The sequence below is a fragment of the Gekko japonicus genome, unplaced genomic scaffold (assembly GCF_001447785.1).
Source record: "Gekko japonicus isolate JY-2015 unplaced genomic scaffold, Gekko_japonicus_V1.1 scaffold1288, whole genome shotgun sequence".
Lineage (NCBI taxonomy): Eukaryota > Metazoa > Chordata > Lepidosauria > Squamata > Gekkonidae > Gekko > Gekko japonicus.
The window spans coordinates 358,420-373,175 of record NW_015163127.1 but is presented as its reverse complement, the minus strand read 5'-3'; the positions used below and the strand labels follow the sequence as shown (position 1 = coordinate 373,175).

Here is a 14,756-nt window from a genome sequence, read left to right as displayed (position 1 = left end):
GTGTACTAGTTTGCTCCCTGAAGGGGCTTTTTACAAAGGAAAGCATTCAAAACGAGGACTCACAGCGGTACAAGATCAGCATTCCATAAATTCAGTCTACCATGTCATTCTGTTCAATTGTTCTCACTTCACTATTAATCGAAAGTGTTTCAGATAGACTCCTAACTAGTTATACTGTATGTTATATAACTGTTCTCTTTTAAACTAGAGAGATACTTAGAGCTCCAAGGACATGGGAAAAGCTTTTTTTCCCCTTCCCCCTCTATCAGATTCATATATTCTTGCAACATTTTCATTTCAGGCGCAAAAGAGGGCTAAACCTCACCTGCATTACTCTTCAAAGAAAAGAACACATACTGCAAAGCTTGCTTATCCAAAATTATTATAGTTCTATCCCACTTTTTCAGACAACTGTCTCCAGTCATTCACAAATCTGTTCTATCTGCAAAAGACTAACTAGATGGAGGAGGAGGAGGAGGAGGAGGAGGAGGAGGAGATTGGATTTATACCCCGCCCTTCACTACCCAAAGGTGTCTCAGAGCGGCTTACAAACTCCTTTCCCTTCCCCTCCCCACAACAGACACCCTGTGAGGTAGGTGGGGCTGAGAGAACTCTTGACAGAAACTGCTCTTTTTCAAGAACAGCTGTGCCAGAGTTATGGCTTGCCCAAGATCATCCAGCCAGGTGCAAGTGGAGGAGTGGGGAATCAAACCCGGTTCTCCCAGATTAGAGTCCGCACACTTAACCACTACACCAAATCAGATAGCAGGAAAGCTCACATATATAGGATTTATCAAACTTTGGGCTGCAACAGAAGTGTAATCCAATATACATTTTTAGTGATACTAGAAATAACTCAATGGTGTTCAGAGAGTTTCACTTGAACAGGGTAACAAACTAGCATCAAAAACTAGTGCCTCCTAAACTTATCTTTGCAAAACACTTCTTCAGATTTGTTATATAAAACCTAGGATTATTAAACAGGCTGTAGGGTATAACATTATCTGTTGGGTGGTGAAACAACAAGATGCTGTCCCTTTAAAATCATTAATAAGGGGGAGATCCTTCTTTCTCCAACTCCAATAGAACATTCCTGTCCCCTTAAAATCATTAATAAGGGGGAGATCCCTCTTTCTCCAACTCCAATAGAACATTGCTTAAGCACGCTACCTTGAATAGAATGCACAGTGGAATTTGCTGCTGCACTTACAGCCCTTTTCAAGGCACTGGGAGAAACATTCTCCGCATGCTGGGAGGGGATGGGGAGGGAAAGCAAGCAATGAAAATAAAATAGTTAAAGAAGGAGGGTAAAGGAGAGCGGAGGCAATGATGGAATGATGGAATGTGGAGGGGGAGCCAGGAGGGGATGGGAAACAAAGCAGTAAAGGCTGATTGGAGAAAGGGAAGAAAGCAGAAAAATGTAGCACAGAAAAGGTAAACAGGGATCAGCAAAGGGAGATGGGAAAGCAACGGCCAGAACAAGAGATGGGATAAGCAGGGGAAGAGTAGAAGAGGAGAAGAAAGCATGGATGAAATAAGATTTTCCTTCCCCTGAAGTTTCCATAGGTCCCTTCTCACACATTTATTAGCCATGGGTGTGTCCCATGTGCACCAAAGCATCTGCAAATGGGGGGCACCATAAAAGGATATGGTAGGTATTTCTGTCAGTCTGGGGAAACATCCAGGTTTTGTTTTGTTTTTAAGTTTTCTGAAACAGCACAGAAATAATAGATCCTAAGGAATGCCTAACAGAATGATAGCATATCCATATGAAGAACAGATTTGTTTTCTTCCAGCAAATGTCAATGATGGGTTAATACTTTATCTATACATTTATTCCAGCATTAGCTTTTATGAGTTAGAGCTCACTCTGGGAGAAAATCATTTCGAAGATTTTTATAGCAAATCAGAGAGAGGAAAAGGAAGGAATGAGCTGGGCCAGAATCCTGTCAAATTTTACCCTGTGTAAGGGACTGAAACAAATTTTATTACACACAATGGAAGATGAGTTAGGTCACAGGTTCCAGACTCTCATGGGACACAGATAAAGTATAATGAAGCTGGATGAATATGACTAGTCCAAGGAAGAAGCAGACTGAAGCATAAAGAAAATTACCTAACACTGGTAATGGGTTACAGAATGATGCAACATGTTAAAAAAAACCAGTTATAGTAAAAAGTGGGTCCCATTGAGCTTTTAGAAATTAAAGTAAACCCACGTCTCTTTTTAGGCCCAAGTGAGAAACAGAACTCATCAAGAAGCTAAGCAGTAACTCAGAACTTTCAAGCTTTTTTTGTCTTGTTTTTGAGAACAGTGACTTTTAGATTAGCAATTGTATTTCCAGAAAGATACAACAGTTCCCCCACCAGATTCTGAATGTTAGGATCTTTTAATATCAGGCTTCTGGAATAATTCAATGACAGAATGCCAGGATTCACGAAGTCTTGAGTAACATACACAATAGCACCATGGCCATCTTTGTTCAATGACAACACTAACACCATTACTTTGTTTTGAAATAAAAGCTAGTATCATGAGAAGTTTTTTATAGAACTAAAAATCATACTTGTGGCTTTGACTATTACCTGTGTGTCAAACTCACATTTGATATAGGTCACAAATAGGTCACAAGACCTGCCAAGTAAAGCCAGCGTAAAAGCAAGACTCTAAGTAATAGTCTCATTTATGAAATACTAGCAGCAAAGCCCGTTGCAAAAGGAAGGCAATGAGGTCTAGAAGCAGGTTTCTCTGGGGCCGCACATAGGGGCCCCCCACCACACCACCTTCAGGAATGTTTCCAATCAAAGAAAATTCCTCCTTTCTCAAACCATGGTTATTTTTTATCCCTTTTATTTACAACATGTCATTTATCACTCACAAATCAGGGTCTCTGGCTAAAAGAAATGTCTATTTTTAAATCCACTCTATGGATACTTCCTCTGTATTTTCGTGTATCTATGTACAGGAAGATGTCATTCCCTTTCTGTCTATGACACATCATGCAAACGTAATTTCAGATATGAATGAACAACTATGTATTGAGAGGAATTTTTATTATCTGATCTAAACATAGTCACCTTAGTTAGACTATGGTCTGTACATTTGTTAAAGTTTCTGGCAGTAGCCGTTTCAGTTCCATCAATCGAGGACAGTGAAGATTAGACTGGACTTTATTTTTCCTAGACCAAAGCAAAAAGCATTTTTAACACTACCTTAAAAGTCACTGGGCCAAGGTAAAATATTTTAATTGTTCCATACCTGTATGAAGCTGAACTTTCCCAATAATTCCCTCTATCAGCCCCAGACAAATTGGATTCCATGCGAGGAGAAGGTCCGTAGCTGAGGAAAGAAAAAACCAGTTACTAATAAAAACACTGAACTATGTAAATCACAGTGATGACTAACTGAAATCAGGCAATTTTAAATACACCACAATTTGTATAATGTGTTTTAATAAACATTTTCTCATTTATCTCCTATGGAAATGTTCTCATTTTCTGACATTAGCATATGTAGTCTTAAATGAGACATTAATTTAGTAGATAAGACATTTTTACTTGGAAGAGTACACAATAATAATAATAATAATAATAATAATAATAATAATAATGCTTTCGATTTATTGATCGCTCTTTCCCACATACCTGCGGGCTCAGAGCGATTTACAGTTACTCTTGAGACAGTTGGACTAACAATATTTGTGGGGAAGACAGACATACAGCATTAATTAAATACACAGATATATTTGAGCTATTAAATTAAGGTGACCAGATTAAGAGTCGTTACTATCTGTTAGGGTACAGCATACATTTATTTAAAACATCAAACCTAGAATGAGCGTTTGCACAAATGAATCCAGACTGACTACTTAGTTCAGGCCTGCACAACTTGTGCCACTAAGGGCACGATCATACGCATAATTAGACCCGCCATAAGCACGAATGCCAGGCGGATTTAAAGGGCGTGATCAGACAACAACATTTGGGAAGCGCATCGCAGCCATTGGCAACCCATTCTGCTCCACCGCAGAAGCGAAGTAAAAAGACACCGGGGAAAATCCGGTAGTAAATGGGTTGCAACAGGCCATGGACGGACTTTCCTGTGCCTGATCGCTCCAGCGTGCTCTCATGGCTTGATCAGACCATCCCGACTCTGTGCCATTGTTTTTCCCCCTTCTCAGTATGCGCATCATCGCAAACTCCATAGGGAGCCCTCAGTGCGGAGATGCAAATAATCAATTCCTCGTTTAAGTGCATCAGAAATAAACAAAAATTAAAAAACCCGACTCATCCGTGGTTGCGTATGATCACGCAGTAGCGGGCTGTGCCTGCAGCTTCCAAGGACTGTGTGATCGCACAACTGTGGATCAAATTCCCTCAGAGGAAATAGCCTCGCTCCCCGCCCCCCGTTTTATCTCACGCATGTGACCGCAACCTAAATAATATCCCGTGCAGTGTTTCTGTGGGTACACATCCTGAAGCCTATGGAGTGCAACTTTCCTGGCTCCCCTCTCCCACGACAACCTGAAATCCAGCTCTTGAGGGTCCTCAAGAATATTGTGCTATGCAGGCCCAAAGAAAACAGAAGGGCTGTACCAGTCACAGAGATACAAACAGGCAAAAAGTCAATGATGTAAATGGGGAAGAAGAAGAAGAGATTGGATTTATACCCTGCCTTTCACTAGCCAAAGGTGTCTCAGAGCAGCATACAAACTCCTTTCCCTTCCCCTCCCCACAACAGACACCCTGTGAGGTAGGCGGGGCTCAGAGAGCTCTTGACATAAACTGCTCTTTTTCAAGAACAGCTCTTATTAGAGCTAAGGCTTGCCCAAGGCCAGCCAGCCAGGTGCAAGTGGAGGAGTGGGGAATCAAACCCGGTTCTCCCAGATTGGAGTCCGCGCACTTAACCACTACACCAAACTGGCTCTGTAGCGCAAAATAACATATTATTCCGGTTAAAAACTCCCTATATATTTCACAGTACGGCTTCTTCAGGGAAATCTGTAATGTAATACACAATTTTAAGATATGAGTTTCCATAACAGAAGTTATATTATAAGAGTTAGTTGATAACCAATCTGCAAAATGTATTTTTAAAAAATCAAGTATAGTTAACAGGGATTAAAAAGCAACCATTAAAAAGCACAACCTATTAAAACAATAACAGCTTATTCTATTATTATAATTGTATACAAAGAGAAGGAAAATTCTCTGAATATAAAACAGATAAGGTAACAGCCCTGTACCAGGCAAGTTCTGACATAATATTGTTTTTTTGTCAAAGTAAATATTGCTCATCTGCTAGTTTCACAGCCAAGAATACAAGATCAGTAAAAAAAAAATCCTTATTACAGACTCCACTGAAGAAGCTTTATTGAGAAACACGTAGGGAATGTTTTACCTGAATGATAAAATATCTTTCCTATTTGCAGCACTGGCTTTTTGTCTTTTTTATCTCCATAGGCTCAAAAACATGAGCCCTGGAACACACTGTACCAGACCAAACTCAAACTCCTGCGGGATTGTCTTATGGGGCTAGTGGGCTGCACAAGTAATGAACTCTACAGGCCTGTTTTACATCTAACTTTCTACTACAGACCTATGAAGAACTCCAGGAGGATCTCTCTAAATTGGGTGAGTGGACAACAAAGTAGCAAATGTAGTTCAATGTAGGCAAGTGCAAGTAAAGAAATTCTTACTTTAAAAATATGTTGATTGGGTCTGAACAGACAGAGATCAAAAAGTAGAGGTATTGGTGTCCTAGTGAATAGCTTGATAAAAATGTCAACAGTGTAAAAGGCAGATTCCATGCTGGGAATTATTAGGAAAGGGATTGAAATAAAACCACCAATACTATAATACCCTTGTATAGATGTATGGTGCAATCTCATTTAGAATACTCTAGCTGCCATATCTCAAAAAACACATTGCAAACCTGGAGAGACTGCAGAAGAGGGAATCAAAATGATTAACAGAGTACCCTTTGAGGAAAGGCTGAAGATTCTGGGATTCCCCAGTTCAGAAAAGAGAAAACTCAGGGGACTCATGATAGAGGTTTATAAAATTATACGAGGATGGACAAAATGAACAAAGCAATCAACAGTTAGCACAATGAGGCCTCCTGAAGAATTACACTGCTGATTATAAAAGCCACAATACTAAATCATGGTTCAGTCAATTATGAACAAGCCTGGAGAATTTATAGCAAAATATGTTTGCACGTGTCATGCAAACCAGGATCAATCCAGAACTGTGTAAGCGGTTTTCAATGAAGAGCCAAATACAAACCATAGTTTGCATAAACCAGAAATAAATACACTCATGGTACAGCAACAGAAGAAGAAGATTTGCAAGTGTCCCACCCACATTGGCACCATTTTTCTTTCATCATCCCCTTATGGTTACTGTTTTCCACACAACACCAGTGAAGGGCTATCTTGAGGGCTTGTTCACGACTGATCATTATTACTGAGCAATAACATTATTTGCCATGATCTCTGAATTCCAGGCTTCTTTTTTTAAGTATCTACCCTTCTTCACTGCAACAGAAAGGGTCAGATACATACTCTTTCACTTAAAAAGAAAGCTGGGAATCTATTCTTATTAGTCAATTCAGGTCTTGATTGCTTCTTATTCCAGACTGCATCTACTACAGATCCAGGGTAAGTATATTCCAATTGGATTATGATCCAATCCAGTGGATTCTCCATCTCCAACATCTTTATGACATTAGATAACATGATGGAGTCGTAGTAGATCTCCAAGTTACGGAAGGCCATTCCTCCCTGGTTTGTTGGTCTGCACAAGGTGTTAAAGGCTATACGTGATTTTTTATTACCGTACATGAAATTATATCTAAAGTCTTTTGCCATTTTTTTTAAAGTTTTAAAGGGAATTTCTACTGGTATCACCCTGAAGAGGAAGATAAATTTGGGAAGCAAAAAGGACTTGATGAGGTTGTTCCTATCTGTCCAAGACAGACCTAAATTTTCCCATTTTTTGATTTACTTTGTCAAGTCTTGGAAAGGATTGTGTTATTGATATTGTTGAAATAAAAACCTTTTTAAAAAGAAGAAAAGAAAGCTGGGTATTCAGAAGAACTAGTAGAACATGGCAATAGACTGTCATAGTGTTAGTGCGTATAGTACAATATTGTGATAAACGAGAGAAGATCCCACCCTCTTTTTACCGTGTTCAGTAAGGACAAATTGGATCTGAAAGTCTGAATAGAATGCTGAAGTGAGGAGAAAAAACTGAGACACGTTAACTGTCAGCAGCCAACAGACAAAAAGGGTAGTTGGATTTTGGAGGGAGAAAGGATAGGGGATATTCCTGTACCAGGCAGGGAGTCCAGTAGGGACTGCAATGATTCATTTTGACAGGCAGGGTTTGAGCACTGTTCCCAGAGAAAAAACAGTTAAATTGTTCAAGCTGTCTAGTACTATCTTTACCTTAAAAACTGCTGCAAGGATAAACATTGTAACTCTCAATCATAACCAGCTCTGGTACTATGTCAGCTAGCAAGCTGAAGTGGGAAGGAATCACACATCATGCTTATCAACCAAATAAACTTATTTGCTTTTTTACACACCAGGAAAAAGGGTCTGGAGAATTTGTAGTTGATGTGCTCTCTATTTCAGGAGTAAGAAATCCTGTGTATGTGTCAAAGCAGACACACCACTGAAAAAAACCCACCTCTCACACTTAAAAGGGACAGTGAAACATATATTAATATAAAAGGAGAGTGTGGGTGGTGTGCAACTTTCCAGCCTGAAGGACTTATTATTGACAAAGAGGTATAAAATCCAATAACAAGAGAAAGACCTGGAACAGGAGTTGTGACAAGCTGCCAAAAAGCCCTCTAGTGGCATGACAAAAAAATACAGGGAAATGGCAGCTGAGGAAGATAAGCAAGGGTGGGCACAGACCAGGAAAGCCTGATTCAAGTTCAGAGGTCGCAAGCTGGATGGCCCCAAACTAAGCCCTGAACCAAATCCCTGAGCAAAATACTCACCCAAACTGAACTGGTTCAGGTGGCATAGGGTCCCCAACCCCAGTGCACCCGCACAATCCAGAAGTGATGCGAGCGTGTCGTTCCCCCCCCCCGACATGCTTGCGTCACATCCAGGTGACACTGGGCCCTGCCCCCAACGCACCCATGTCACCCAGAAGTGACACGAGCATGTCGGACAGCATGCTTACATCACTTCTGGGCGATGCAGGTGCACCAGGACAGGGCCCGACGCCACCCAGAAGTGGCATGCATGCATTGGGGGACTGAACCTGGACTTTGGCTTGGGTTCGGCTCTGTGCCCATCCCTAAAGATAAGTATGCACAAAAACCCCATGTGGATACCCCATTGCCCAATGCAAGTGGCCTCTGCATTTGCAGTAGTGTCAACAGCGAAATCTAGAATCCTTGTTGTGTGCTACAGGCTGAATCACCAAGGCTCACTCTTTTCATATGGTACTTGTAAAGCCTAGAACATTTAATCATAAGCTTTCATAACACAAGGTTTGCAATTTCACTTTTGACCCAGCTACAAAGCAGCCCAACCCACAGGAAGTGGTAAAAAACATCTCTGCTCTCACAAAGACAAGATGAGAGCACTAGTATATAAAAGATTCTGACAAGAAGAGTGTTCCATTTTTTTTCCTCAGAACTCTCAACGGCTGTCCTTCTTGCTATAGCCAAGAGGGACATGAGGCCAGGAAACCCCTAAAGACAAAAATTCTTAATGCAGCAATCCAAATGCTCTTTTCCAATGTCTACCTTAAGCTTCATTTTGTATGCATAATTCAAACTTTCAAACTAGACAGTAACTCTGTGAAAAAGTTTATGCTTTGTAAACATGAGTCAGAGTTCATAATCAGGATACAGGATGACATACCACTGAAGTATGAATCCCAGCACTGTTCCATCAGCTTTGTCTGTGTATGTTACTACATATTCAGATCAAAGTGCAGCAAGATCTTACTCTGAGTATGTATGCAGAAAGCTCAGGACAATGCAGTATCTGCCAAATGCATGTGCTAAGTATATTATGGACCTAGGCTGAATTCAGATATTTGAGTGTTCTTTATCAGGTCTTTTGCAGTAACCAACAGTTCAAGTTACAAGAGACTGAATTGTCTGGTGGAATCTAACACATTATGCCTGATGCTGCTATCAAGTTGCAGAATAGCTGCTTGGTGAAAATGCTGCAGTATCAGAAGACTCAATCTAACCCTGCTACATGGAGAATGAAATTTCATCCTGGGGGTAGGGGAGAGAAATCACATCTAAAGCCACCCCAAAGCTATTGTCTTAAAAATTGCAGACCAATTATACGTACCTACATTGATCCACAGAAAAATCCAAAACAAAAAAATTATTAGGAGCAACCAAAAACACCACAAGATACCATGCAACCTTCCACAGTTCCCAGAACCAAATGAAAATGGGGGGTGGGGTAAACAGGCAGATGGAAAGGAGTCTGGTATGTAGTTTTTACAGAATCTGTCATCTAAACCTGCACCACAGTCCTCTAGGAAGAAGGGGAAATGTTAGCCTCCATTTGAGAAAATAAAAGCCAGTGATTAAACTAATGACTTTTCAGGACTAAACAGAATAAACAAACTTAACACTATAGCATACAATCACAGGACAATTTTCCTTTATATTCACCAGCTATCATACACTGGAAGCAAACATATATTCCTTCTGATTTAAGGTGTATTAGGAATTTCAGAATGGATCACTGCATTAATGTTTACTTCAAGAGAACACTTACATTCTAATCTATTTCCTTTGGCAATGTGGTGTAAAGTGTCGCTTTCTAGTTTGGGCAGCCTGGTTTCTAGTTCAGCTACTCGTGCATGGGAATGGGCATTAGGCCAGATTCTTTGCATGCAGAAGGCCCCAAAATCAGTCCCTAGTACTTTAAATGAGATAGCAAGGCGAGAAGATAAATTCTAAAAGGACAACAAACTAGATGGTCTAAATAAGATACACATGGTTCAAGAATTTAGCTGATTAGAGTCCCAATAAAGTAGAAGAGGTACAGACCTGAGTACTGGAAAGGAGCAACTTTGTGGACAAAGCTCATTTTTAACACCAAGCACACAGCTGAGCATAGGCACGGATGGTACATAGAATCATAGAGTTGGAAGGGACCTCCAGGGTCATCTAGTCCAACCCATTTCACAATGCAGGAAATTCAGAAATACCTCCCCCACACACACACCCAAGTGACCGCTGTTCCACACCCAGAAAATGACAAAAAAAACCTCCAGGATCTCCAGCCAAACTGACCTGGAGAAAAACTGCTTCCTGACCCAAAGTGGCGATCAGCATTTCCCTGGGCATATAAGAAAGGGCTACAAGAACGAAGCACTGATACAACCCTTCCTGCCCTCCCTCTCATGATCTGCCTAAGTTCACAGAATCGGCATTACTATCAGATTTATTTATTTATATTTATAATTTCAATTTATAGCCCGCCCTCCCCACAACGCGGGCTCAGGGTGGCTCACAGATAGGCGTAAGCCAACACATGGCCATCTAGCCTCTGTTTGAAAACCTCCTAAGAAGGAGAGCCCACCACCTCCCAAAGAAGCCTGTTCCACTGAGGAACTGCTCTGTCAGGAAATTCTTCCTAATGCCAAAAACCCTTATGATTTAATTTCAACGTGTTGCATGTTGGTTCTAGTCCGACCTTCTAGGGCAACCAAAAACAACTCCGCACCATCCTCTATATGACAGCCTATCAAGTACTTGAAGATGTACTCTCCAGGCTAAACATACCCAGTTCCTTCAACCTTTCCTCATAGGACTTGGTCTCCAGATCCCTCACCATCTTCGTTACCCTTCTCTGGACACGTTCCAGTTTGTCTGTAACCTTCTTAAATTGTGGTACACAAAACTGAACATAATACTCCAGGTGAAGTCTAACCAGAGCAGAGCAAAGTGATACCATCACTTCACGTGATCTGGACACCATACTGCTGTTGATACCGCCTTACATTGCTGACTCACGTTCAGTGTATGGTCTACTAAGACCCCTAGATCCTTTTCGCACATACTACTGCCAAGACAAGTCTTCCCATCCTTTAATTATGCATTTGATTTTTCTTACCTAAATGCAGAACTTTATATTTATCCCCATTCAAATTCACTTTATTTGTTTTAGCCCAGTTTTTCAGTCTATCAAGATCATCCTGTATCCTGACTCTGTCTTCTATCGTATTTGCTCCCCCTCCCAATTTAGTATCACCTGCAAATTTAATAAGCATTCATGACATAAGGTTGTCAGGTCCCCCCTGGGGATGGGGGTAGGGTTGGAAACTCCTGGAGATTTGGAGATAGAGCCTAGGGAGGACCTCTGTGGGGTACAATGCCATAGAGTCCACCCTCAAAATCATCTATTTTCTCCAGGGAAACTAATCTCTGGAATCTAGATATGAGCTGTAATTCCAGGGGATCCCCAGGTCCCACCTGGAGGCTGGCATCCCTATGACAGCAAGTTGGCAATAGACAAGAACCTTCACAGGAACAGAAATTCTCCTGCAGGCTGACTTTTTACAAGAACAAATTTCTCTTAATGTATGCTTCCTCATGGTACAGTAAATGTCCTAAGAAATTCCTGCTACTATTCAGAGAAAACACATTCAGAGAAAACACACTGTAGGCTTGGGGCAGGGGGGTCCAGACATATAGACCCACAACTAGTGCAGATTTACAATAAAAATTTATTTTATACTTTTTGACAAAAATGCATTAGACAAGTGGATAAACATAACCTAAGAAGGTAGACATCAAATTTTAACTGTAGTGTCTCAGCTACCAAAAGATGGAGCTTTTACCTGGAATACAACAGCTACTGAATTGGCTTCCAAAACAAGCAGAAGGATATCCTGTCACCAGCGAAAATATTAAAAACTGCTGAAAGCTCATACCACATCCTGGAGAAGCTACAAGAAGCAAATAGGAACGATGCGCTGACCCTAGAACTCCTAGGAGACTGACCCTATTTTCAACATGAAGCTGAAGTTTAAAACCTTAATTCAGAATGTTCAGTATTTAAGACCACCTTGTAGAGAAAAAACACCAAACACTATCCAAAATTATGACTAATACACAAAAAAAACTACAAGAACCGTAAAAACATATGTTATTCTCTTTAACTGGAATCATTTTTGGTCTAATAAAACAAAGAAAGTTAAGGTGTCATTGATGAAGGAACTGGAGTTTCGAGACTTCTGGTTGCAGTTCAAGCAAGCCAGTCCAGTGGAACAAGAACTGAAAAGTAAAGTTGCCATTCTTCTCTGCAGAAGATGTGTCAGTAGCTCAGTATAAAAGAATCAGGTGAAATACTGCTTTGTAGAGAGCAAGTGATGAATTTATAGTTTAGAGCACAAAAGGAAATCAGCTTTGGTGAAAAGCCAATGGACCTACCAATTTCAGATACCCTGGTTAATCAGCTCACCACACTCTTCCATTCTTTATGAATGAGGAAATGCAAAGTAATGAAGTATGCAACCTGAATTAGCTTAAATGTCTGCCATGTAGAATCTACATTTATCAAGCCAGGTTTATCAAATGATTGTTAAAGTAACAATGACCAAGTACAAAATAGCCAGTCATTAACATTTCACATTTTTAGAGTGCTATTATCTACTGGAATTAAAAAGGCGTATTTGAAAGAATGAGATTGAAGGCTATCATTTTTTAAATGCATCAAGTGTGATCAGAGCTTAAATTCTGATTGTAATTTGTATAATTTATCTTCAGTGTATCACATGTAAATTCATACACTGCTCTCAGCAATGAGTAAAAGCCTCATTTTAGCATTATCACGTCAAGTAGAAGGGTTATCCTATATGTGGATACGTAACGTTATGCTGATGCTCAACAAGCCTACACTAGAATAGAACTGCCAATGCAATCCCAACCTTATTCTGATGTGCACATCACCATTTGGATTTCACTACATTGCAAAGAGTCAGGCAAGTAAATCAGAATTGGGGTGGCAGAATCATGAATCTCAAGCCATTGCATAACTGTAGTTAAACACTATATACAAAGAAGAAACTGTCATTGTTTCTTAGGGTACACGCAACATGATACTGGAATTTGTAAGATAGCAGGCCTATCTATCTACAGAATTGACTATACTAAAGCCTTTGATTGTGTGGATCACAACAAACTATGGCAAATCCTTAAAGAGATGGGAGTACCAGACCACCTCACATGTCTCTTGAGAAACCTGTATAAGGGTCAAGAAGCAACAGTTAGAACAGGATATGGAACATCTGATTGGTTTAGCATAGGAAAAGGAGTATGACAAGGATGTATACTGTCCCCTTGCTTATTTAATTTATATGCAGAGTACACCATGTGAAATGCCAGCCTGGATGAGTCAGAAGCCGGAATTAAGATTGTTGGGAAAAACACCAACAACCTCAGATATGCAGACGATACCACTCTAATGGCAGAAAGTGAAGAGGATCTAAAAAGCCTCTTGCTCAGGGTGAAAGAGGAGAGTGCAAAGGTTGACTTGAAACTCAACATTAAAAAAAAACTAAGATCATGGCATCCGGCCCCATCACTCCTTGGCAAATAGAAGGAGAAGTCATGGAAGCAGTGACAGACTTCACATTCCTGGGATCCAAGATCACTGCAGATGGTGACTGTAGTCATGAAATTAAAAGACGCCTGCTCCTTGGAAGGAAACAGATGGCAAACCTTGACAGCATAATAAAAAGTAGAGACATCACTCAGCCAACAAAAGTCCGTATGGTAAAAGCAATGGTATTCCCAGTAGTACTGTATGGCTGCGAGATTGGACTATAAGGAACGCCAAGCGCTGAAGAATAGATGCTTTTGAATTATGGTGCTGGAGAAGACTCTTGAGAATCCCCTGAACTGCAAGGAGATCAAATCAATCAATCCTGAAATTTCCGGTCTAAGCGTTTCGCTGCTCAGACACGTCTCGTCTCGCTCAGATGGAGAGACACCAAGCCCCAGATGACGGGAGGGGTTCGAGTTCGTCCCAGACCCCCCCCTGGGGTCTCTATAGGAGACCCCCAGCCTGGGGAGCTGAGGAGAGCCTGTTCCAAGGGGACGCCCAAGGAATTGAGGCTCACCTTCTTCCCCAATAGGTACCGTCGCCGCAGAGCCAGCATGGCGCCTAGAGACGACTGCCAGAGCAAGCGATCATGACCAACTCATTAAAAAGACTTCCAAAAAATCTCCAAGGCTACAAACTGTGAGTTAAGCAAAGCTCAGGTGAAAAATAAGCGAATGGAGCCTTAATAGTAATTGGAAGCACCTAAGTTTGAAGCGCAGGGGGAGGAGATCTCAAGTCCCCTCCCCAGCACTAAACTGTTAAAAACGGTTTTAAAGTGAAAATAAAGAGACTTTGAGCCAAACCAAGCGCATAAGAAATTATTTTTAAAGTGAAAATAAAGAGACTTTGAGCTAAACCAAGCGCATAAGAAATTATGCGAACGCAAAAGCTGCTAAAATATACGAAGCAGAATTAAAACGTATAACTTTTGCTTTGTTTTGGAAAACTTACTTCTTGTTGATATTATGGCTGGGAGAGGACGGAGAGCACCGGAGAAAAAGCTGGTGACCGGAAATAACATACCAACGACTCCCTCCCAGAACCAGGAAGCATCTACAGACTTTTCTTCGCTGTTAGCAAATGCACTGTGCCCTCTAATGGAACAGATAACTACTCTCAACACCAAACTGGACAATGTGCAAAAAA

At 40.8% G+C, this 14,756-nt stretch overlaps 1 protein-coding gene across 1 annotated transcript in view; it reads right to left on the bottom strand.

Annotated features, from left to right (window-relative positions):
• The window catches only part of INPP5F (inositol polyphosphate-5-phosphatase F), a 65,738-nt gene that overhangs the window by 30,503 nt on the left and 20,479 nt on the right, over positions 1–14,756 (bottom strand). Inside the window, exon 2 of the mRNA XM_015406918.1 lies at positions 3,260–3,340. Within this exon, the coding sequence (XP_015262404.1) occupies positions 3,260–3,340 (81 nt within the window). The remainder of the gene's footprint in view (positions 1–3,259; positions 3,341–14,756) is intronic.